Here is a 24,324-nt window from a genome sequence, read left to right as displayed (position 1 = left end):
CAAGTGTGCGCTGGGGGAAGAAACAGGAATGGGGTAGATGTGAATAAAATCATCTTTTGATATTCAGAATAATGTTGAAATAATTTTCAAGCAAACATGTTGCTGGCTTCAAAAAGCTTTTATTTCATGCTTTTGCAATTGTAAAATATCAAGCTATTCAAGCTGTATGTAAAATAATTTGCTTCACTACTGCCAGTACGGTTCTGGCCTCTTTGTATTGTTTGACATTTTTTGCTGTCTCAGGCACAGCTCTGAACCAAAAAGCTGAACATGCCAAACAATGTTTTTAAAGCTCAAAAATTGGTGTGCACTTGTAATAATACTTTACTTATCTCAATCTTCCCTTAATTATAAATGAAAATTCTTCCTAATTTATGCCCCGGCTAGGTTGGACAATAAAGAGAACAGTTCTAAATAGAAACTAGAGATGCTAAAATCCATAATGCTGGGCATGGATGAATTTTATTTTCTGTTTGGCACATCTGTCAAGTACCGAGATCTGATGTGCTGATAAAACAAGACAGCTTATGGCAATAAACTTGTCAGATCCATCTGTTCTTCAGGACACCGAGAAGAAAAGGAATTGCTCCCTGTGGTATTCTGTACGCTTGAGACCACTCCAGAGAGGTTTCCCTCTGCTGCTGACAGCAATTCAGCTCTACCACCCTAAGCCAGTGGGTTTCCAGCCTTGTTCCATGTCTTCTACCTGGGCACATTGTGTACCTGTGGCTTCCTCTCCCTACTCTCCACAGTCTGAGAATTGGTTGATGGGACAGGGATGTAACTATATTGGAAAGGCTTTGGCGAAGTCAGGAAACGAAACCCAGAAAAAAGAGTGAAGTCCATACTCAGTCCATCCAACCCAGGGTCCTGGCTCCCACAGTGGCTCTCAGCAGCTGCAGGCACCTCACTCTGCTCTGCATCTCAGATCTGGTTCACACACATTATGTCCTCCACTTTGTTAGAGCTACAACATCCCTTCTCATATTATTTTCGTGCTACATCAGGAAACTTCCACTGTGAATATGCCTTTATACCTCTCAAAACACAAGTCAGTGGGCTAAGCATCTGAAGGTGACCCTGAGCAGACAACAGCTGCAGACAACAACAGTACGTGCCACCATTTGTCCCTCACAGTGCAGCTGCGGCCAACATTGAACTGCAACACTGGCAGCTACCAAAGAGCCTCCCACTGCATGGCTCCAACACAGACCACACCAGCTGGAGCAGACCAAGCACAGAAACAGTTGACAGGACTGAGGTGTTCGTGATAGAAATCATCTTCCAGCAGGGTTTTAACAAAAACCACATTTGAGCCACCTGCAGCCACATTCAAGGAGTTTGGCAGTCGTTCAGGGGATGTGCTACTTTCTCACAGGAAGGTAGAATTAAAGGCTTTCTTACAGGATATATACAACCCTCTGATAATGGGCCGACTATAATTATCTTTAAGTCAGGTGACACCCATCCTTTTCTGCTTTTGACTGGCAGGAGGAAAGAGGGAAGGAGATCTCCAGGCTAAATCAACACAGGAGGCCTAGATAACATGCAGAAAGTTCAGCTGCTTTCTCGAGGGAGCAGCCCTCAGTTTTGGACATAGGAAGGTAAGAAAAAAATATACAAAAGCTTGTTTATACTGTATACTAGTCAAATATACATATTATCCAACCCACCTGAAAAGCAAATATCCAGTAAGTCAGAGCTCACTAGAAAAGATCCTGCTTTGCTCAGTCCTTCCAGATTAGTCCCAATTTTGAGAGGTTTTTACATCTTGTTTCAACTTCCCCCAAAATATTTAAAGCTAACACTGAGTTGCTGGTGTTGAACCCAGGCTGTAACGGTTCCCCTGAGAATCACTTGCTGTAGCTGGAAACCTTCCTAACTCTCACAAAGCAGGATAGCCAAACATTTCCTCTAATACGCTGGACTCCATGTGCAGGACACACAGGAGTATGGCATAAATGTTATGAGATGGGATGAAAAGGGCCCATGGAGTTGGGGGGTGCCCTTTCCAGAAACTGTAGTCTCTGCCATGCATTGCCAGATGGAGCTGGTCTGGAGATCACAGGTGTGCATGTGTGGATGTGGCATTCAGATGGGCAGGTGAATTTGTATAAACATCTTTACCCTTCAACTTATCATGCAGTACGTATGTAAAGAGCCAGCAAAGGGGGATCACAGAATGGATAGGGGCTCTGGTGAAGCCCTGAAGAAAAATGAGAAAACCACAGAAGTCTTGCAGTGCATGAGAGAGGACAACACTGGATCAGACCCATACTGACTCATTCTGCTAAGCAGCAGAGGCAAGGGATTAAGTATATCACCCGTTGTAGTTCAAGAAGGCATGTACATTATCAGTTACTTAAACAAGGCTGACAAAAATTGTGAAGGAAAAAAACAAGCAATCAGAGGTGAAGGTCTGATTACTGAGCCCCAGAAATATCCTTTTGGAAAGTTGGCCTTATTTGCTGCAAATCAGTTTCAGCAGCCAATTTAAAGCTATCACACCAGCATGCTGTTACATGTAAGTTAATAAGCATTTACTACTGATGGTTTCTGCAGCGGCTGTTTAATTTTTAATCATATCCCTAATTTACTGTTTACATTTTTAGCCAATTAGACACACACAACATGTGTGTGTGTGAGACAGGGAGAACATGGAAACCTGTGTTTATTTAAGAAGCACAATGCCTTGCTCTCTAAATGAGGAGATACATGTGTCTCCTGCTTGAATTTTTTTCACGTAGCCCTCTTATTTTTCAGGAGAATGCCATCTCAGGCTGTTGTGTTATGTTGCATCATTCTGCTACCAGAAATGGGCACCACTGACCTCTCTGTGCAATGCTATACCTGGAGTTTGCAATTGAATGTCATTAAAATAGCCAGTGCTAAGAAATGGACAGTTTTACTGGCACTTTCCTGAACAGAAATCACAGCATCAGTCTTCATCTGTAGATCAGGCATTTAGGTAACATCCCTGGGTCACCCTACTCCTCCTCATCCACATTTCAACCTTCCATTAGATTCCTATAGTCATAATACTACATGCACTGAAGGGATGCTTACTTTTAAGCACTGAGAATTTTTCATGGTGATCAACAGTAACAATAACAGAAGGAGAGTAAATAAACCAAAGGATAGAGCTTCAGAGAGAATTGGGTGGTGATGGAAGGATAGTGATTAGAACATCTCAGAGCCCAAGAGATGAGCTAATCACAAATAAAATAATATTACATTCCTATTACTACCTGACATGCTGTTTGGTGTAATGCCAGTGATTAAAAAAAGAATCAAAAAAGGAGAGCCAGAAATGCACTCAGCAGAGGCATAATGTGGTGGATATGGATCCTGGCAGAGCTCTCAGGAGGTGATCTGACACCCAGCACAACCCCTGTTCCTGTGCCTTCCACATTCAGACTGCCTCGGGTCACAGGTGCAGCTGTACAGCAAGTCAGGACAGGCAGTAACAGGACTGCACGCTCCTCAGACAGGGACTGCTCTCACTCCCAACAGGCAGAGGCCGAAGGGAAAAGGCAGGACTCTGTTTCCCCCATGTAGCATCTACTTCAAGGAGACATGATGACAGGTACCTGAGGACCTCCACAGCAAAGATTTAAATGGAGGTACCTGAGCAGGACTCACAGCCTTCTCCTGCTGTGTTGGTGGCTTGACACCTGGATACTCACATCCCACTGCACATGCATTCCTTGCATCCTTGAGAGCTATGCTGAGAAACCCAGACTGCCATTTACTCTATTTTGTTCTCAGGAAGAAAAAAAAAAAGATGCAATTCTATCTCTCTGAAAATATAACACCTCCAATTTCACTTTGTTTTCTCTACAGCACAAGAAAGGTAAAGATAGGAAATCAATACATTCATAGAAAAAAAAATCTAAAATTCCCATAAAAGGAAGAAACTACAGGGCTATGGCTATAGATGTCCTAACAGGGGCAAAACAAATAGGATTATTGTGCTGAAGTAAAAGACAAACAAATAGACAGAAATAAACTGCTTTTAGAGTAAATGCTACAGATTACAGTACACCTTTTCAGAAGCCACTGCACTCTGTAGCGAGAGCGCTGGGCAGTTACACACGGCCTTCACGCAGGAACTGTTCCTAAAAACACCCAGCCCCAGGAATCGCTGCCGAGTACACACAGCCCTGCACTCCAGGAACTGGGCTCCTGTGTTTAAAACAAAAGCTGTCGGCATCAGTCAGGCAGCTCAAAAAGGCAGCTTCAGCTCTTGTTTTCTTCTTTGCCTCCGGGAGCAGGAACTTGCAGCAAGGAAGGAGGAGACTGTGTAATAAAAAGGAGACAGGAAGGTCTCCAGTAGGCTCTGAGTCCTAAAGATAGCAAGGAAACTAGCACGAAGGGAAGGAGGAAACCACCCTCCCACATAAGAGGAAACCCCAAAATAAAACCTTTTGGCAGATGGTAAAAGGCTTTAAGTATTCAATAAAACAAATGAGCTGCATGAGAATGCAAAAGAGCTTTAAAGGAGACACAGAAAGACCAAACAAAAGGCATAAGAAGCTTGTTTTTTTCAGTCACTCTTCTGTGTTATTATTTTATTTTTGGAAAGGGTTTTTTTCTACCAGCTTTTCTATTTAATTGAAACTATGCAATTCATGGTTTTCAATAGACTTACAACTTCACTGCTCATACTAATTAATTATATGAAAGGGAAGAAGTTTTCATTAAGTTTTCTGAATTACAAGGTAAAGTTCAGTTACAGTGAGCATTTCATCTGGGGCTCTCAGCCTGGTCCTGGCCTTCCTGTCTAAGACTGGATCCAGCTCCACAGAGGCAACAAAATCCACAATCACAAAAAAAATAATAAAAATAGATTAATATTTGTATCAGGCTCAACCACATCCAGATGAAAGAAGAACTCAGAGGACTAAGATCTGTCTAACTGCAGTTATTAAAGCACTCATGTCTGAGAAAAATTGCTGAAGTGCAGGTAAGTTATAAACCTATCCCAAGACAATATATAAAATGTGTTCTTGTCTGCTTTAGACTAAAGGATCATTTAAATTACAAGTAAGAAAACAACTCCAAAATCCTTAACCCAGAACTTGCAACTCTTTAAAGCACCTAAATGTTGCTTTAATTCTACTACCAGTGAGCAGTAGTTAGGCTCAGTTAAAATAATGTTAATATGAAAGATGATGTTATCAATTGCAGAAAAAAGGTGCAATTTAACAGCAGAGAATAACCAGATATTGCTAACAGGTACAGATAAAGACAATAAAATTACTATGCTAAGGCAGTGAAAGTTTGGAGTCAAATTAACAGTGGGTAATCTCACTTGTTATATGCTTCGTGCTGGAAAGCAAAACGGAGAAAAAGCTGCTGCCTACTTTTCCTCTATTAAATTTGGGTTTCCCAGATTAGATGACAAGTCCTCCAGCTGACAGAGGCAGGAAGTTCCAGAGGGCAGTATATTGCACCTATCATTAACACCTGTTCTAGAAGGGCACAGATTATCTCTGGGGGTGGCTGTTGCTTATTTGTTGATTATTTGAGCATAATGATGAGCAACTCAATGCAAGCAATGAGTTCAACTAGACACCAAAGTTTTAGCTGGATAATATATGATGTGACAAAGACTCTTCAAACTGCTCAAGCTAAAAGACAGTATAATTGTTTTTATCTTTGATTATGCCATTTGAGTATAGAGCATGACTAAAAAGAGTAAGATAAAAGCAGCTTTTGGGTTTCATTTCCAGCAGTGATTATGAAATTAGGATTGCAAATAACACAGGCAGTGCACATCATCAAAAGAGATTTTGAGATCAAACAAAAAATAGGTTTTATACAATTAAGAAAAAAGTTGTAAAGATAATAAAATATAAAAATCGTATTTTTGATACAACAAAATGCAAGGGACTGTATTTTTCAATTTTAGGGAGACGTATGGTGGGTTAGAGAACAGAACACTTATGTTTCTCTATTTGTGGTTTTAATTAAGTTACTAAAATTTGGATTTGATCCAAAGGTCAGCAAAGTCATTGGTACCCTTCATTGATTTGAATGGGCTTTATAGTCTCATGCTGCACAGGAAAAATGGGGTTGATCCTGTTCTCATTCTTACTAGTTTCACATCTCACTGCAACCAATGGAGCATTACTCCTTCATCTGCACTTACAGAACCAAGAGCAAATTTGAGGTCTCCAATTTTCAGGAGGAGACAATTGGGATATAACCAGTTTCTAGCTGCCAGTAGACAAATTTAGATTCTTCTTACTAGAGTAGCTACTCTTGCTATTTGTTCACTGTGTTAGAATTGATACAGAATGTGTGCATGAAGAATAAGGATCAGTTTTAAGTCAACTAAAGGTTTTCTCAAAAACTTTATCCAAATTAATTATAAGCAGCAGAAACTTAAGGAAGACACTACCTTTAGGTAGCTCCTAATTTCTAGAGACACCCTTAATAAAAGGATTTCTTTCTTCTAGTCTCAGAATCTGTTTGCATTCCTTACCTAAATAGCCTGTGTTCTGACCATCTCAATCATAAGAAAATGCTGAAGAAATTAGTAAAGCATATATTCTCATACCAGAATTATCATGTGATCAGCAAAGCCATATAGAAGTAAAGTAAAATTCCCACAGTGACATTCTCATTACTAGAGAAAACCAAAAAGATGTCAGGAACAGCAGTAAGAGTATAATAAAGGAAAACATGAGTTGCTGACAAAGCAACAGTCACCCATTTTAGTGCTTATCACAGCAGTTGATATTTAAGAAGGGAGAAATAAAATTTATCAACAAATCTAGTATGCAAATATCAGTAAAAAATAATAAAGCGCGTGGAAAGAGCTTATTAGTTTTAGAAGAAAATAAAACACAATATTCATTATGGTATGTGAGAAAAACCTCCACACCTAAATGAAACATTTCTAGAAAAAGACAAAAAATGCTCATACATGACTTATTGTACGAAGTTACGTCCCAGCAAAAAGACATTCATTACCTTGATGTGCTGTAAGGACTGGTTGCCTTTCTATGACCCTCAAATAAAGATGCTCCAGGTTTAAGCAAAGATGTACAAAAGTCAACAATATTATTGGTCAGTGTCACAGTCAACAGCTGTAACAATGGATGGCAGCCACACTGCTGGACAGTAAAGCAGCTCCTGAGTCTAGCAAAAAATCTGTTCACAAACTACCCAGGTGACAACTGATTTGTCAGCGGACCTTTAGAGGTAGAACTGTCCTTCCCTTCCTCTTTCCTGTCCCTTTTGTCTGAAATACAGTTTGTTTGCTTCAAGGTCTTTCAAGTTTGCACTGAGAATTATAACTGCCGTGACTCTGGGAGTGATCACTGTAGGGAATTTTCAAAGGTTTTTCTTCATCCTTAATTGCATGACACTTTTAAAAGCCTAAGATGATGCTGATTGCTCCTTCCGACATTCTTTAAATAGTCTTTAAATACAGCTGGACCGTCTTGGCACCTTATGACAGAAAATCACAAGGAACTGCTGAAAAGTGCTTCACATAGCTACACTCTCTGGAACATGGTAAAGAAATTCCTCATCAGACAATTGTAGTCTAATCAGCCCTTTAAAATATTCAGGCTAAAGGGAAATCAACAAAAGAAAACTAGGAGATAATAATCTCTTGGCCCAACTTTAACAACAATCCTCAGTTCCTCAGGACTTCTTAAAGGAATGAAAGTCAAAAGAAATAAGAGTAAGAAAGAACGCTTTCCTCTTTATTCCTCAAGAAGACTGGAATGACCTAACACTTTAAAAAATGAAGGAAATGTGATTACCATTCCCTCTCCATCTCTACATCTGAAATATGCTGAAATGCAAAGAAAACAAGAACCATACAGCTTAGAGGATTTTGGAGAGTAAATTTTAAGAACAGAAGCTTTGCATTACTGAAAAAGGTAAAATCAGTTAGTAAAAACCTCACCTTCTTGCTGTCAAGACCTTTTTTTCTTTCATGTCTTTCTCTCAAAATCCAGCTCCTGAAAGTCCTACACAACAGCACTCTTTCAATGCAGCAAAATGAGAACTTGAGAGTCTGCTGGCTGACACTACCAGCAGTAAGCCTCTCAACTGGTCTCGCTGAAGAATGAAAGAATATGACAAAATTACTTGTTTCAAGGCCCACGTGTTGGAGTTGCTTCAACTCCATCTCATTTCATCAAATGCCACCTGATGGCAGCTGGTTGTGCCAGACAAATAGACTGGGAAGATGTGAATCCTATTTCTAGTGGAGAGGACTCAGAACTCTAAGACCATGTCAATGTATGTGCCTTCAGACTGCGCTCAAGCTTGAAGGGGAACCTCGGCATGCTTTTTTGTTCACATAAAAAAGTCTCTAACTTGCTTATCCCTACAGTTCCTGAGGATAATAGCTCCAGCCCTCTTTTGTAGTTGAATGAGTATGCCAAGTCAGAGTCCTGACATATTGTAGCAGGCTGTCTGGATGTAAAATTCCTGAGTCTGGCTATTTTCTAATCAGGTTGTCTTCAGGTGGAAGTCATTGTATAAGCCAAATGTATGTAAACCAACTATTCTAACAATGTGGTTAAGCTTAACTGAGTATAAGCTGTAAGATGTGGATAAAAACTGTGGTTGAGGAGCTTCAGAACTTCGATATTGCCAAGCACATACTCCCTAAAACTCAACTCATCACTATAACGGAGAAAAATAGTCAAAGACTGACTCAATGTCATTATAGGTGATACCTTTGGAAAAACACTGAAGTTCTTACAGAGCAACTCACTGCAGGTTTTCTCAGTGTATCTTTTCTTTGTGCAGGTAACTTCTAATAATTCAGGTGACTAGGAGGCATTTTTACTGATGCAAGTATTTTTCAATTTTAGGATGATACAATACAACCGTAGTTGAACTGCAAGCTGAGAAATACATTTTTTAAAAAAACAACAATTCCCTGACACATTTCCATTCACATTCATGTTGCAAATTAAAGCTGCTGTATTTATGCTGTCATCTGCTGGAATTAACACTTAAAAAATTTATAGATGCTTCATGAGTACCTAGGCTGTACAGAGGTAAGTCACGTATTTCTTTGAAAACTGTTCAGAATTTTGTTAGGATTCAGAACTTGAACACCAAGGACCACAAGATCATTGTTAATACACTTCAATTTATTATTTTATAGGGAATCAATTTCAATTAAAATCCATTGAAATAGTGACTGAAAAAATTCTATAATATTGATCTTATGGGGGAACCAGCATAGTTAAAATTATTAATCATACTTGAGCATGTCATAAAACACTAGGCTAGTACCCATGTTTTATGATCAAGTCAAATAAAGGCTTTAAAACAACCCACCCTTTCCTTTGTGGAAGATGCCAGAGATCTGCATACTGCTTAGCAATAAAGAAGCAGTTCATAACACTGCTGACTGCCTATGTATAACTAAGTAAATGAAGGTGCTCTATCATATGAAGCATAAATGCCATTAAGAGTAAACTTTTATTTGAATAGAACCACATTCATTTTTAAAATTACAGTAAAGAAAGGCTTTTAAAGAATGTGAATGAAAAGAAGAGAAGCTTTTAAATAAAACAGGTTCTTTTTATACACATAGAAAAGCAACTTTACAAAGGCATAAAAAAGAGAGGGTTTTTTCCTGCCTCCCTTGAATCTTTCCAGTAATTAGAAATTTTTATTGCAATGGCCATAAACTCCAGTAACAACAGGAAGAAAAATGCTTTTGAACTCTTTGGCAACGTTCACCTTTAAGGATTCAAAACAGCAAAACTTCATTTTATGTTTTCAAAAAGGCTTTAAGGGACTTTCATGTTTGTTAAAAGTGCCAATATAGTGAAACACTTTACAAACAGGACACATTCACGCAGGCACCAGCAATACCAGTTCCATAAAATCACAAAGATGGTGTCACCAAAACTCATCTGAGCGGAGGGCAATTTGTCCAACTTTCAGACCAATTTTTTTTTAGCGTGGGAGTTTACATCTAGGCTTAGCAAGTGGGAATTTATCTCACCCACCTTTAGTCATCTACCATGCAGACAAATACATCTGCCAACCACCTGAAGCATCTGTAATAATCAATGAAGAACAACAGGTATAATTCATCTGATGCCTCTGAGGTGTGACTGGTGGATCTGAAATTCAGAGGATGTCTAGCTACTACAGTGTGCACATGATAGTAGGATTGCTTAGAGTGTCTGTGGAAGGCAGAAGATATCCAGCTGAAAGCATGCCAAGTTAGGCTTTGGCAGTTTTGGCACCACTGGGGCTGCCAGTGACTAAATTTTAGTTTGTAAAAAACTTCTTGTGAACAACTTGTTTCACACAAGCATGAGACAGATTCCCAATGGACACTAAAAGAATTAGGCAGGGCAATAGTCTTCCAAATGCAGCAATTCTGAGTGCTAGGGAACCCAAGTGAATGGAACCACAGAGGGACCAGAGTTCTGGGCTCTGCCTAAACAGCATCTGCTACTATTAGAGGCTCAGTACTGGGACAGAGGGATACTGGATCCAACTGAGCACTTCTTATCTTCTTATTTCCAATGTTATCCACTCAGTTTGACAATAAAAGTGTTACTTGATGAAGACGGTCAGGTTTGAAACAGAAGCCCAGCAGTGAACATTTTTATGTACTTTCTAAGGGGTCAGGAGTATAGTTAGGGCTCTGATTTCCTCAGTTCTTTTATAAAGCAACTGTCAAGGGCATGTAGTAACGAAACAAGGGGGAATGGCTTTAGACTGAATGAGAGTAGGTTTAGATTGAACATAAGGAAGAAATTCTTTATTGTGAGGGTGGTGAAGCACTGGAAGAGGTTGCCCAGAGAGGCTGCGGATGCCCCATCCCTGGAAATGTTCAAAGCCAGGCTGGATGGGGCTTTGAGCAACCTGGTCTAGTGGAAGATGTCCCTGTGTCACAGAGGGGATGGAACTAGATGGTCCTAAAGGTCCCTTCCAACCCGAACCATTCTATGATCAACCCTAATTTTATTCTATGTCCAATTTCTGGAAAAATCTTATTAGAAATGAGAAATGCGTTACATTGTAAATGGCACCATCTTACAATATGTAGACTTGATTTATTTAAACTCTGTGTGAAAGACTGTACCTATTCCTGGAATCCTTTTTACCAGCCCGTTCTTTTCAGCTGGGTAAAAACAAGTGATTTCCACTGGCACTGATCACAAACAGCTGTTGTTAAATAACAGACTTTGACTGCTAAAAACTTTCCTATTTAGTCTTTCATGACTGGCTGCAGCATAAGCAGCAATATTTTACTTGTTTTTCTTAAACTTTGAGAAAAATTGTTTTTTCTCTTTCCAATTTACACATGAGTGGGGAAATACATACATATATATGTGTGTGTTTATATATATGTAATATATATTCACTAAACATGTAAGACAGCTTTGGGTATGCATTAGGTCAGAAGGACTAAACTTCCCAGACCAAATTTTCCAGTAGACTGACTTCTGAGAAATTTGAAAAGCAGGAATGAAAAAAAAAAAATCAACATTAATAAAATAAGAAAACCAGACACCTGCAATCATGTTCTTGTAATCATACAAAACAGCTAATACAACATTCCCAGTAGACTGAATTGCAATATTATGTATAGAAACACATAAAAATGCAAGCACATCATAATGTTATACAGCTAAATTCTTGCCAGAAGTTCATCAATACAAATTTCATAGTTGCTACATGTTTCCTTATTCACATTGCAAACTAATACACTACACATACTGAAGGACGATTCTGTGCTAAACCTATCCAGAGTGCATTACAATGTATTGTCCAGTGTATTGGAACTTATTTTACCTGTCAGCTGAATCACTCAGTTATTCAATATGAATATGTATTAGCATCACAGCAATAGCTAAAAGGTAACTAACAGTACCATAGTAATTCAATGGTCTGCCAGGGACCATTGATTGCACTGCAAAGTATATTCTTCAGGTTAGAAACCAGCCACATGAAATTCAAATAACTGATGCCATAGATGGAATTTGATATTTATCGCCACTGATGCATGTATTTAGACATTTTATCTGCGCTCAGATACACACTCCACATACAATATCGTGTTTCAGCTAAAACAAATGAAAACCATACAGAACCCCTAAGTGCATACTTGTAACCTGAAAAAAAATTATTTTCAGAAGTCTTAACAGTGCCTAAAGTCTGAAAAGCCTCTCAGGAACAACCACAGCTTCTGACTCCAGAGCCTGCATCCTCTGTTAAGTGTTGAAACCGTCCTCGACTGGAAGTGGGACAAATACAACGAAGACTGCTCTTTTGTAGGCTAATAGATGGTGACAAAGTTGTTTTACATTCTTGGAAAGTGGTGTTAAGTACAAGTGCAATGGTTCCTACAGTCGTACAGGAAAAAAGGACATACAAATAAACCCATATTGAGAAGCAGGTTAAGATTTCTTTACCTATAATCAGACAATTTAGCATGCTGAGTCCTGGAACACAGTTTTCATGCTATGATAAGGGATAAACTACTACTACTGGGTAATTTCTGACAGTGTTTCCATGATACACTTTGTGTTCAACTCACAAGGTCTCTCAGACATTTTGGAGAATAACAGGAGCACAGAGTAAAGGAAATAAGCTGGGAATTAAACTTGCTGGAGCTTTTCCAAAATATCAAGTTTTTTTTTCTGTGCCTTGGATAGATGCCATATATGCAACCTATGCACGAAACATTTGCATAGTAATTTGTGCTCTAAAAAGAAAGGCCCTTCCTGACTAGCTGGAAGCTCCAGGGTTAGGAAAAAGAAAATGGTGAGGTCAACACAATGAAAACAAACGAATGTGTCTCTAGTAAGAGGAAAGTCAAGATTTCAAATGCTGCAGGCCTCGGAATACAACAGAGACATGAAACCAAAATTCCTCAAGTGTAACACACTTCTTCCCAGCTGCCTGGAAAGGCAAACACACTACCTGCCTGGAGCACTCACAGAGGCAACATCTGCTGTTTTTTACAGACAAGAAAGAACATTTTTGATGGAAGGAACTCATGTTCTTCAGGTGGCAAAACCTTGGGTCTGGAATGTACACAAGGAAGAAAATAGTACATCCTGGAAGCGTAACAGGATGACTCTCTATCACAAACCTCAGTTGCACTGACTTCTTTACAGGGATGACAAAGAAATGGGCTGATCTCAAACAACACTTCTTCAAGGGACATGAACGACAGTAAGCAACAACAGTTCAGATGCCACAGGATCCATAAAGCCTACACAGCACAAGGACAGCAACCTGCAATTGTCTTCTCTTAGCTCCAGTTGACCTTTCAGTTTTGCACTTTGCAAGGTCCTATGTTCTCAAAATTTCTGACCACTCAAGTCCCTTTTCAAGCAGGTGTGTAACTCCAAATCATTCATGCTGTGTACTGGAGCCAACACAGCAGGGAAGGTCTTGATATATGGGAATTCAGAAGATGGGAGTGAGTCTAGTACATTAAAACTTTGATTATAGAAAATGACAACAAATCTCACATGCAGTGATGCAAGTTGGAATGACAGTGCTCAGGTTCCTCCCAACTTTACATTCAGAAGGAAAAAGTGGATAAGGTGAACAGGAAGTAGCATTACATTTCTGACAGACTGGGAGAGTTCAGTGTCAAATAGCTCAAATTTTCATGAAGCCTGCCTTTAGTATTAACAGGCTGATAATGCTGCCAAAATCCTTGTAAAACACTTTGGCTAGGGAGGGTTTCATGGTCCTGACTTACTCACCACACGCACCCTGAAGACAATGCTTCTGTTAAAAAGTTCCTCTAAAACCGAGTGAATGATCCATCACTAGAATAAATGGCTCTTACTTGTTCTTTGCTCAGAGTCATAGAATCATAGAATGGTTTGGGCTGGAAGGAACCTTAAAGATCATCTAGGTCCAACATTCCTGACCTAGGCAAGAACATCTTGCACTAGACCAGGTTGCTCAAAGCCCCATCCAACCTGGCCTTGAACACTTCCAGGGATGGGGCAGCCACAGCTCTCTGGACAACCTGTACCAGTGCCTCAACACCCTCACAGTAAAGCATTTCTTCCTTGTGTCCTACCTAAACCCACCCTCTTTCCTTTTGAAGCCATTAGCCCTTGCTTTATCACCATGTGTCCCTAAAAAGTCCCTCTCCAGCTCCTTGTAGGTCCCCTTTGGGTACTAGAAGGTTGCTATAAGGTCTTCCCAGAGCCTTCCCTTCTCCAGGCTGAATAAGCCCAACTCTCTCAGCCTGTCTTCACAGAAGAGGTGCTCCACCCCTCTGATCATCTTCATGGCCCTCATCTGTACTCACTCCAACAGGTTCATGTCTGACTTCCTCTTTGTTGGGATGCATTGCCCTTGAGCTTAGAGGAAGATGAGATGCAACTTTGATGGTCCTTGAGTTCCCTTCCTGGAAGAATACAGTGCTAGGGTTACCTTGACAGGTTTTGAATGAAATGTATGGTATGTTGGAAATAAGAAGAAAGGGAGGGAGGAAGGCAGGAAGGAAGGATCTTATTGTGATTAGCATTGGGCACATATGTATTTCAGCAGCTGAGCATCAGTGCAGAATGAGCAGAAAACTTACTGAGGAAATAATTTCAACAGGTATCAACTGCTGAGATGATTTTCAACGGAGCACAAAGCTTTGTTCAAACACGTTTTGCTAGCGGGAGAAATAATGGCCTGGCAATATATTCATGTAGTACTTTGCCCTACATAAAACTCACAGAGGAGCTTAGGGGCCCAACATCATCTTAAATGTAGACATCATATAGTCCAAATCCAAAAATGCTTCTTCAGCTCAGCCCTTTGAGCAGATTGCTGTCGGTGGATACTTTGCTCAGAATCACATAGCACTGTTCTATCACTTTGAGGACAGTCTCTTCTATGTTAGCCCAAAGCAGGACTTGCATTGAGAAATCTCAAAATAACTTCTTCCTTCTCTGTGTAGTTATGTAAGGCTTTTTTTAAAAAAAAAAGATCTTTCAACTCAGGCTTACAGTGATAACAGTATAATAATGGTGTTTCCAACAGTGTGCAGCTCTCCCCAAGAGACACTGGAAGATATTTTGTCAAATTAGTTCCTCAACATCACTAAGTCTGAGAAAAAAAGCATAGATCAGTAGTTAGGCCTGTGCCCTTCTATCCTGGTGGAGGCTGGATAGTGTTTCTGCCAATGATAGCCTCAATCAGGCAGTTCTTGCTCCAAAGAAAAGTCTTCCTAAAACTGAAGACAAGACTTCAAACACACGATCATGTAGTATTCTGGCTTTAAGATCCCCAGAACAGACTGGATGGTGTCTTGAATGAAGAAGAATGAAACAGTTTTAAGTCATTTTCTGCAATAGGAATAGAAAAGAATGGTACTGTGGTTTTAAAATGAGTTTAACTTTCTCTGCAGACAACAGAATACAAAACCACTTAAAATATCTGGTAAGTATTATATAATGCTTTTTAGAAACTTTCCCTGCTTGCTCCAGTTTCAACTGGGGTATGAACTAAAGTCAGTGGAAGTCTTTTTGCTGACATCAATGGGCTCTGAATTAGGATCTCATTGCTTGCAACCCAGCTTGTGTGCTACATTAATTCAGAAATGGGTTTTAACGACTTCTTTCACCTCACAATCTCTTGAGCTGTGCACTGAGAGACAGAGGGCTTTTTTTCCCCCTCTTTTTGGAGGACTTTTTAGAGGACAGTAAAGCACAATGCAGCAATAGCTACAGTGTGACCTGCACTTTGCAAGTGGAATTTCCAGAAGGCAGAAACTGCTTTTCAGAGAAAAAATGTTCTCCAAGTGTTCCCCAAAACAAAAAACCACTTATAGAAACCTATTCCAGTAACAACCTGGATTAGGAAAATATAAATCATAATAAGAATATGAGTGGACACAGTCTGAAGAAACCGGGAAAAGGGATAGAACCAGTTTTGGAGAACAACTGACATACAAACAGCTTTACAGACTGCACTGCAGTTGAGAAATAACATCCTAACCTTAGTACTTTTAAGCAAGCATTTTCAACAGACACATGCTCCAACTTGGTGTAAATGAAGCAACAAGGGGCAGGAATACTGCTGTCATCCTGTCACTTCACTGTCTCCCCACTATGGAATCATACAATTAACACAGCTTTGCTGCAGAGAGGAATGTTCTTATAAACTGTTGTTCTGCCCCATAACTTCAGCTCTATTTAAGATGAAAATAAACACAATTTTGGTTCTTCTAGTTTTTTAAAAGAAAGAAATTTAAAACACTCTGCTTACTCTATTTTTATACACCTGAAACGTGCCTGCTTTCATATTATGCTTGGTGGACCAATAGTACATGAAGATTACTGGCTTCTGACTTTCAGACAAGAGGTTTTACAGTCCATGAGGTCCATTCACAGATTTGTTTATTAAAATTGTATTTCTATTGTTTTGTACTGTTTTCTTCCCCTCAAGGACAGGTTGCTCATGCTCCCTCACACAGCTATTTTCAGCTGAGCTCTGAAACACAGGGCAACAACAAGCTCTCGTGGCTGGTGGTCACACCAGCAGCCACCTAGCCCTAAAAACTATAGCTCTGAATGCAGTGTGTTTTGCCTCTCTCAACTGACCCACTCTGTTACCAGCTGTGGGTACTTGCTCACATGGTTAAGCTATAACAAACTACAAAGAGAAGAATAAATTCTTTTGACAGAAATTCTCAGTTCAAGCAATTTCACCAAGGATATATTGGAGTGACACTGAAATACAGCACAATGGCTAGCACCACTGTGGGGGAAGATAGCTAGAGTTGCAGACCACCAGCTTTTTGTTAAGCTTGTACTGCCTTTCATAAAGCATATGATGGCTTGCCTTTATGGGATCAAACTTAATAACAATGTTCCTTCTACATGGAAGAGAGAGACTACATTAAACACACATCCATGCATCTATCCCTAGGCCATCCTTCATAGTCCAGCATGCTTTTACCAAAGTCCAAACTTGTATCCTCAACTGCATGAGCAAGGAATAGATCTTACATGATGCTGCCACAAAGTCCTTGAAATGGCAGTCACCACTGTCTGACTTGATCATAAGTCATACACCAGTTGATGTGTCCATAGGAGAACCAGAGAGGAACGATAAAGGAGAAGCCAGGAAACATGTAGTTCTCAATGCCAAATACAGGTTTATCTGGACTGCAGCAATCAACTGATCCAAATTTATAGCTAATGGGTCTTCATTGTCCCATATCAGTCAAATCCCAACTTTCATAAGCAGGCTGATAACAGTGCCAGTGGGTGACCAGAACTTCACAGTCTATCAAACCATCCAGATGCAGGGGAAGAGAGAATTTGGCCAGCTCTGAAGAGGAGGAATAATGGACAAAAGGAAAAAGAACAGTTCTAAACATCTGGGGAGGACATTTATGCTTCAGCAGGTGTACTGCATTTGAAATGACATAAGATGAGGTAAGCTCATATTTACAGCTCATGGCAAGATGAAGGAGCCCTAGAACTCCTCATCACAATCCACAAGACACCAAGCCTGAAGGAACAATTCAGTTGAGACATCAGCTCTTTCAGATAAAATGCAGCTTACTCAACTAATCAGAGAGTTTTTTCCCCAAACACAGTGAGCAAAGCTTAATTAAGAACATAATGTCATGTGTGAAGGACATTTTGTTAAAAATACACTGCATGTTCTCTATTTTTTTCATATGATGTGACATATAATGGGCACTGAACCAAAACACCACAGAAGTATGTGGTTTATGCTATCTCACTGGAGTACCAAATAACATTTAACATTGAGAAAGTATTGCAGACATATAGTAGAGGATCTCTAAATGTTCCTTTACAGTATTGCTACAATAATTGCTTTTCTTCCATGTTACCACAGCCATTTAGAAGCCTTTATAGAGAGCTAGTCATCATAAAACATCTTAACCTCATTTGGAAAATATGTACAACCACTTTGTTACTTCTCCTTCCCTGTCTTCTAATCTAGACTTCATATTGAGCCCAGTTTTCCATTTTCTTAGCAGCATACATTACAAGCAACTCTATTCAAGTCAATAAAATTACTCCTTCCTGAAGAAGGAATCAGTCCTCTGCAAAAAAACAGAGTCTAACAGGTAATTTTCCACTGCAACTCTTACCATAAAACAGGTTACAGAAATTACTTTTTATCTAACACTGAAAGTAAACAATTGATGCAAAATGTGCAATGTTTTTAAAGACAGTACGTTCACTACCTGTGCCCTTTATATGTAATTACTTTCATCTGAGTAAGCAGACAGTTAAGTAAGACTACCATCAAGCCTATTGATCATGCAAAACAGACAGCTGAACATCTCTATTTGTTTGTGCATTATTTTACCTTTTGTTCCCCCCCTCGGAAAGCATGTGGAATCCATGAGACATTTTCACGCACCATTGCTTGCAGGAGAATGTCAAGTCACCTTTTATGCCCTCAGGCAAATGTCTCCTACCTGATCTCAGTAACTGTCTGTATCAAAATTGTTTTTCATACCTTGTGTAAGCAGCTGGAGGTTTCGGACTTCTTCTCTCACCTTCAGCTGAAGGACTTGCTGCAGAATGTGCTGTCGCAGGCTTTCCTGGGCAATACCCATTCGTTCAAGCTTTTTGTCAGTAAGTCTCAGCAAAGCACGGCCTGGGTGCAAAAAATACAATGAAAAAATCACCCAAGGATTTCCATTAATGCAATAGTCTCACTCTGACAGTATAATTTGCTACAGAAAAGATTCTCAGCCCTGAAGGACCTCAGCCTGAGAAGACACTGTTTCATCAGTTAGGTACTTCCTTACTGTTAGAGATCTGTGCACCACTCCTGCCCTTTCTTTCGATTTTCTGTATTGTTCTGGTGGTTTTTTGAGAGATACAGGCATTTAAAATAGGTATCTTATGCCATTTGGGACAACCAATTGCTGTTCTTCAGTGTCAGTTGGTTTCTCACAGGCAGGATATCCCCTATAAGTCTACAATTGACACAGGTGCCTAAGAAGACCCTCATCTCTATTCAATCATCTGTATTACTGTCAAGAAACCAGCAACAGTGGACTTCACAAATTAAATCAATTTCAGATATACCAAGGATGAATATTGCTGCAATTCAGATATATCTATAGTGTAACAGCACCATTCTCCAATATGATTCTGTACTTTATGGTTCAGCTTTCCAAATCCCTCTCAACAGTAAACTATCACAGCAAAACAGAAGAAAAAAAAAAAAGCCAGAGATTTCTATCAATGATATCGAAATAATTCCTGAAAAATATTTTGTCCAACTATAAAAAGACATCTACTCCACTATAAGGAGCCTATGGTCTTTGCAGGCTATCACTCCCAGTTTGTGACTTATCTTTACTATTAGGTTAATGTTGAACCAGACTCCAAGGCGGATTGTACATGCTAAAAAATCAATCAATCTACATTCCCCAGATTCTGCTAGTGGAACTCTGACTCCATCTTTTGGGCATCACTGCTATAAATAAACAGGAGGAAGGCTGTACACTGGCTGAGCCAACACTAAGGAAGTATTTGGATCAAGCAGAAAAACAAAGCATCGAGCAGTGCTTTACCCGAGGAAGAAAACCAAAACTTACTTTCTTTGGTCTTCATCACTGCACCACTTCACCAAGAGAGGAGTCTCTTAGTAGCCTTCCACTGACTCTTGATTTCCAGTATATATATTTGTTATCTAAAGGTGCCCTGGCCAATACCAACAAATCAAACTGGAGGTGCATTGATACTACCTTGAAAATGACATGTTGTTTGGTACACTTTTTTAAACAAATTCAACTTTTTACCTCTTCTAGTTCTTTTTAATTGTTAAAAATTCCTTCTTTGATTTCTCAGGCTTTATTCTGAAACCAGAAGAAGACAGTAAAGAGTAGGTTATTCCCTCTGCAACACAACGGTCTCTGTGCTACCACTACTGTGGCTTTTGGATGAATGGTACAATTTAGCTCATCAGAAAGTATTACTCAACACAGCAAGATAAGGCCCTTATTCAATCTCCTTCCTTATAAAACAGCAGTGAGTACAGAATTTTTATAATTATTTTAATTAAAAAATTTAAGATAAGTGCCAAGAGTTTAAAGGGGTGCATAATTTTTGCCCCAAACCAAGCAGTTAGGGGTATGCCCTTCACTAACTGCCAGATTTCACTCACAAGCAGTTCTCTGAAGTGGTTAGTAAAATCTTTATATGATGATGCAATGTAAAATACTGGGATATTACTATTAATAAAGCAAGATGTTACTGATCAGATAAAAATGACAGTGTTCATAGATCTTCTGCCCTTCTGTGTCTCTCAAGCACTACATACTACAGAGGATGACCTTTTGATTAGGAAAACTTTTTTTGAAATCATAAACAAGAAGAATTCTAAGGGTTAATGTAATAACAAAATATGGAAATTAGTCTCTTACAGATCAATGCCAGCTGTCCAATTCCTCTGGTGATAAAGGCAGCAATAATTACTTCAATTTTTATTTGTCTTATCTCACTAAAACATCTTAAGGCAATTTATAAAGATGTACAACAGTTCAGGAGTATTGTCTGTAATGTCAATCTAGCAACTGAAAGCAAATAAAAAAACAAATCATCAATTTAAATAGCGGCAACACACGTCATCTTAGGGCAGAGTCAGCAACAGTAATATGAAAGGACAGACAGAGCCCATGCATCTTATCCAGTGCCCTCCACCTGTTTTTGACCATGGATAGTCATTACTCTTTCCTTCCTCTGGGCAACTCTTTATTTCATATTCAAATCGGTTTTCTACCCTAGTCATTGCCTTTGGAAGTTGAGTGTGCACAAAAAAGAAACATCTATTTTCAACTCTTGGCATGCCAGTTCCTCTGCAGCTTAGGCTCAAAGCACAATGCCATTGGAAAAAATTGTCTTTGACTCATATTATCTGCAGCAGCTTGCACAAGTTGCCTTAAATTAACTCTTTCTTGCACAAAATCCAAAGTGACATGTTGAGGCAGTGATGAGGCAAGAAAGCAAACATTCAAATGTGGCATTTCAAGAATGCAATAAGTGATCCGAAGTGTGAAAATTCTATCCTCCCCATACTTTCTTTCCCCTCAGCCCTTAGAACAACAACATCCAAGCCAGAACCGGAATAATTTTTCATTCTGATAGTAAATCATGTTCTTTGAAAAGATATTGCTAATGCCTAGATCAGTCACTAAAGCCAATTAGTTACCAAGGCCAAGATCCTGATAATCAGTTAATGATTTTGGATGCATTACTGTCTTGCTTCCTGTACTGTACATATCTGAAAGAGTAATGATTTGGTGTTAAGAACTCTGCGTTATTGAACATTGAAACCAATTATCCAGAGAATTTGTAGAATCTCTGTCTTTGGAAGCACTCAAAGCCTGTCTGACAAGGTCCTGAGCTGTACTTGCCCCTGCTTTGAGTAGGGGGTTGGATTAGATGATTGCTAGACATGCCTTCCAACATCATCTGTCCTGTGAAATAACCTGCATGAAGGATCTCAATCTAAAGATCTATTTTCTTTGAAAAAGCTAAGATTAACACTGTGAAATAACCTGCATGAAGGATCTCAATCTAAAGATCTATTTTCTTTGAAAAAGCTAAGATTAACAAAGGAAATTAATAAAAATACACAAAAGATGGTAATTTTGTCAAGCATCATGGTTAAAACAGAGAGACAACTATACAGTAAAAATTCAGGATAGATTTTTAATTTTCAGAGAGTGCTGGATAGAATATATTGTCAAGAGCAGAACGTGTGACAAAAGTAACATTTTCTAAAATTGTACACTGGTCTTTGCTCAGACGCAAGTAGAAGGAACTTGACTACCATCGCAGGAAAATTTCCCAACACTACAAAACTGGCACTACCTCTTAGATGTAGCAGCTACCTGCCCAATAGAGAACAGAACACTTTTTTCAAAAGCAGCTTGACCAATAGAACCATAAAGATTGCAGTGACAAACATCTAGGCCTTGGCTCTAGCTAGTTGCAAGGCTGGAAATCAAATGTTTTACACAAAACCCCACAATTCCCTCAGTGTCTGTACACATTTTTAGCACATAAACTCCAGCCCTCTCATACTCAGGGCAGATCAGCTGTGGAATGTTTGGAGACACCCTGAGGGCAGATACAAAATATAAAACACTTTCCAGCTTAATAATGGATTGATGGCCTAATTTTTTCTAATATGACTTAGCTGCTGCAGATCTCATTTGATCAAGCTGGGACTAGATGAAAATTTGAATGGAGGGAGAAACATTGCATGCCACAGAAGATTAGCATGAATATAAGCATTGGTCCAATGAGGCTGGCACTGGCCCTAGAGCAAGGAACATGGCACAGTCTGCTGTACCTAATCAGAAATGCTCATACCTCCCTGCACTGGTATAGCCTATTGCTCTTCACCCAGCTGCCAGTTCACAGACACACAGAGGGACACCTCGCAAGAAGCCTTGAAAGAATACCTGTGATGCAGAAGAATGGACAGGTAAGAAAGGACTTATTAAGCATGTAGAAAGAACCAAAGGAGTACAGGTAAATGAGAGCAGATAGCTAGTAAGAGCCTGATCTCACACAAAATACTGAAAAAAACTATGAGTAATTTAAAGCTGATGAAAATGATAAACCACTAGTGGGAACAAATGATGTGTGTGAAGTATGGCCAGTAAAGGTGATCTTGTCTCCTGAGTACAATATGATAGGTATACCTAATTAACAAGACAAGATGTTCAGTTTACTTACCATGGGGCACAGAACCTAGGAAATGAAGTTTTCTGGAGATTCCAAGGACACTAAAAAAGGCCCCAGTGCCAGACCAACAGCCTATGTTCAGAGTATCAGTAGTATTAGTAGGAGATGCATTCTGGAAGAGCTATTGGGAGGGCTACTTTCTGAAGTTATTCCCTTCGTACCACAACAACATCCAGAACTATACTAGGGTTAGTAGAGAGCACATAATTTTAACACCTACTTATTGTCCTGATGTCCCTAAATTTCTTTTTTTGATCTTCCTGATACTGTCTGCTTCTGTAGCTTCCTGGGGTACAAATTCCAGAAGCTCACTCTCCATTTTTGTCTGTCTTATATTGATTTCCTACTAAATGCTCCCAGTGTTTGCTAGGTCTTGCATTGCAGGATTTGGTTAACAGGTCAACATTCAGCTGTTGATTCTATGGTCTGTAAACTTCAGTCATATGCCTTTTGGTCATATTTCTGACGGATTCAGCTGACAGACCTAGAAAACCTGAAAAGCAGGAACATAAGATTCCCTAAACCTCTAAATTATGCAAGATGAAAACTTTTTCATCTTTTATACTTTAATGTCACAAATGCCATTTTATTCTTAGTTAATGGATTAACAGTGTGCTTCTCTGATTTTTCAAACATGTTGCTTTTGTGTTTACTTGAAATAGTCTGGTCACAGCTTTCCTCTTGCTTATATAGGCTGAATGTTGGCTTCTTTTGACTTCAGTGCTTAAAAACAAGCCTTGCTGGACATATCAAGCAAGAAATTTCCATGACAGAGACACAGACATTACTATCACTGTTCAGGTGCTGGTGAGACACAAGGATAAAACTCTCATCACATAATCGGGAAAGAATGCAAACAAGAATGGGCAAGAGAGAGGCTATGACTTCATAGTAAGGAATGGCAAAATTATGAGAGGAGGTGAGAAAAAGAATAGTCACCTACAGAACATTAATGGCCTCACGATGGCAGTGGAGGGAGATGAACACTGGGAAAAGAGAAGAACTAATAAACTTGGGAACTGACTTGATGAGTGAACAAATGGATATAAATATAATTGAGGATCCTGGGTTCAGAAACATCTTGTAAAAGCAGCAGCATAAACCAGAAATCAATCCAATTTTCAGAGCAAACTTGATATGACTTCATGATGCTTTTCTTGATAACCAATCGGATCTTCTACAGTCCTATATTTTCTGCTCTCTACATGAGAATTTAAGAGCACGTCTCTCCTTCTCATGCCTGCCTCATCCCTAGTCAACTAGACAAATCAGCCACTTTGTAATCAATGTCTTGTGGCAAATCCACAGCTTTTCCTGCAAAAGCAGTTAGATCTGGTTTGTCTTACTAATGATTTTAGCCGTAAGACTAATGCAGACTCTGGATAAACTGCAGCTTGCATTACCACCCTCTTTGCCCCACTTCAGCTATCCAGTATGTCACTAATCAGGGAAGATTTACTTGCTTTAAAAGTAAAAATGGATTCATTTTTCATTAGACTTACTATAGCAGCAAATACATTATTGATCCAGTGCCAGCATAATGGCAGCTGCCAGCCTGCGCAAAGGAGATTTAGCCCTCAAAATTGCT

General features: G+C 39.3%; 1 protein-coding gene across 6 annotated transcripts in view; it reads right to left on the bottom strand.

The window, feature by feature from the left end:
- Positions 1-24,324, bottom strand: part of SAMD12 (sterile alpha motif domain containing 12) — a 183,361-nt gene that overhangs the window by 72,083 nt on the left and 86,954 nt on the right. For 3 of the 6 annotated variants that reach the window (XM_064646164.1, XM_064646156.1, XM_064646170.1), the window contains exons 4-5: positions 18,484-18,624; positions 11,526-14,392 (exon numbers count right to left, since the gene is read on the bottom strand). In XM_064646164.1, coding sequence (XP_064502234.1) covers positions 14,304-14,392; positions 18,484-18,624 — 230 coding nt within the window. In that variant the 3' untranslated portion in view covers positions 11,526-14,303. Of the gene's footprint in view, positions 1-11,525; positions 14,393-18,483; positions 18,625-24,324 lie in introns of those variants that run through there. The other 3 variants (XM_064646189.1, XM_064646181.1, XM_064646198.1) reach the window with 1 other exon arrangement.

This window comes from Pseudopipra pipra, chromosome 1, assembly GCF_036250125.1.
Source record: "Pseudopipra pipra isolate bDixPip1 chromosome 1, bDixPip1.hap1, whole genome shotgun sequence".
Lineage (NCBI taxonomy): Eukaryota > Metazoa > Chordata > Aves > Passeriformes > Pipridae > Pseudopipra > Pseudopipra pipra.
Note: the sequence above shows the minus strand (reverse complement) of the source record. Positions and strands in the feature narration are given on the sequence as shown.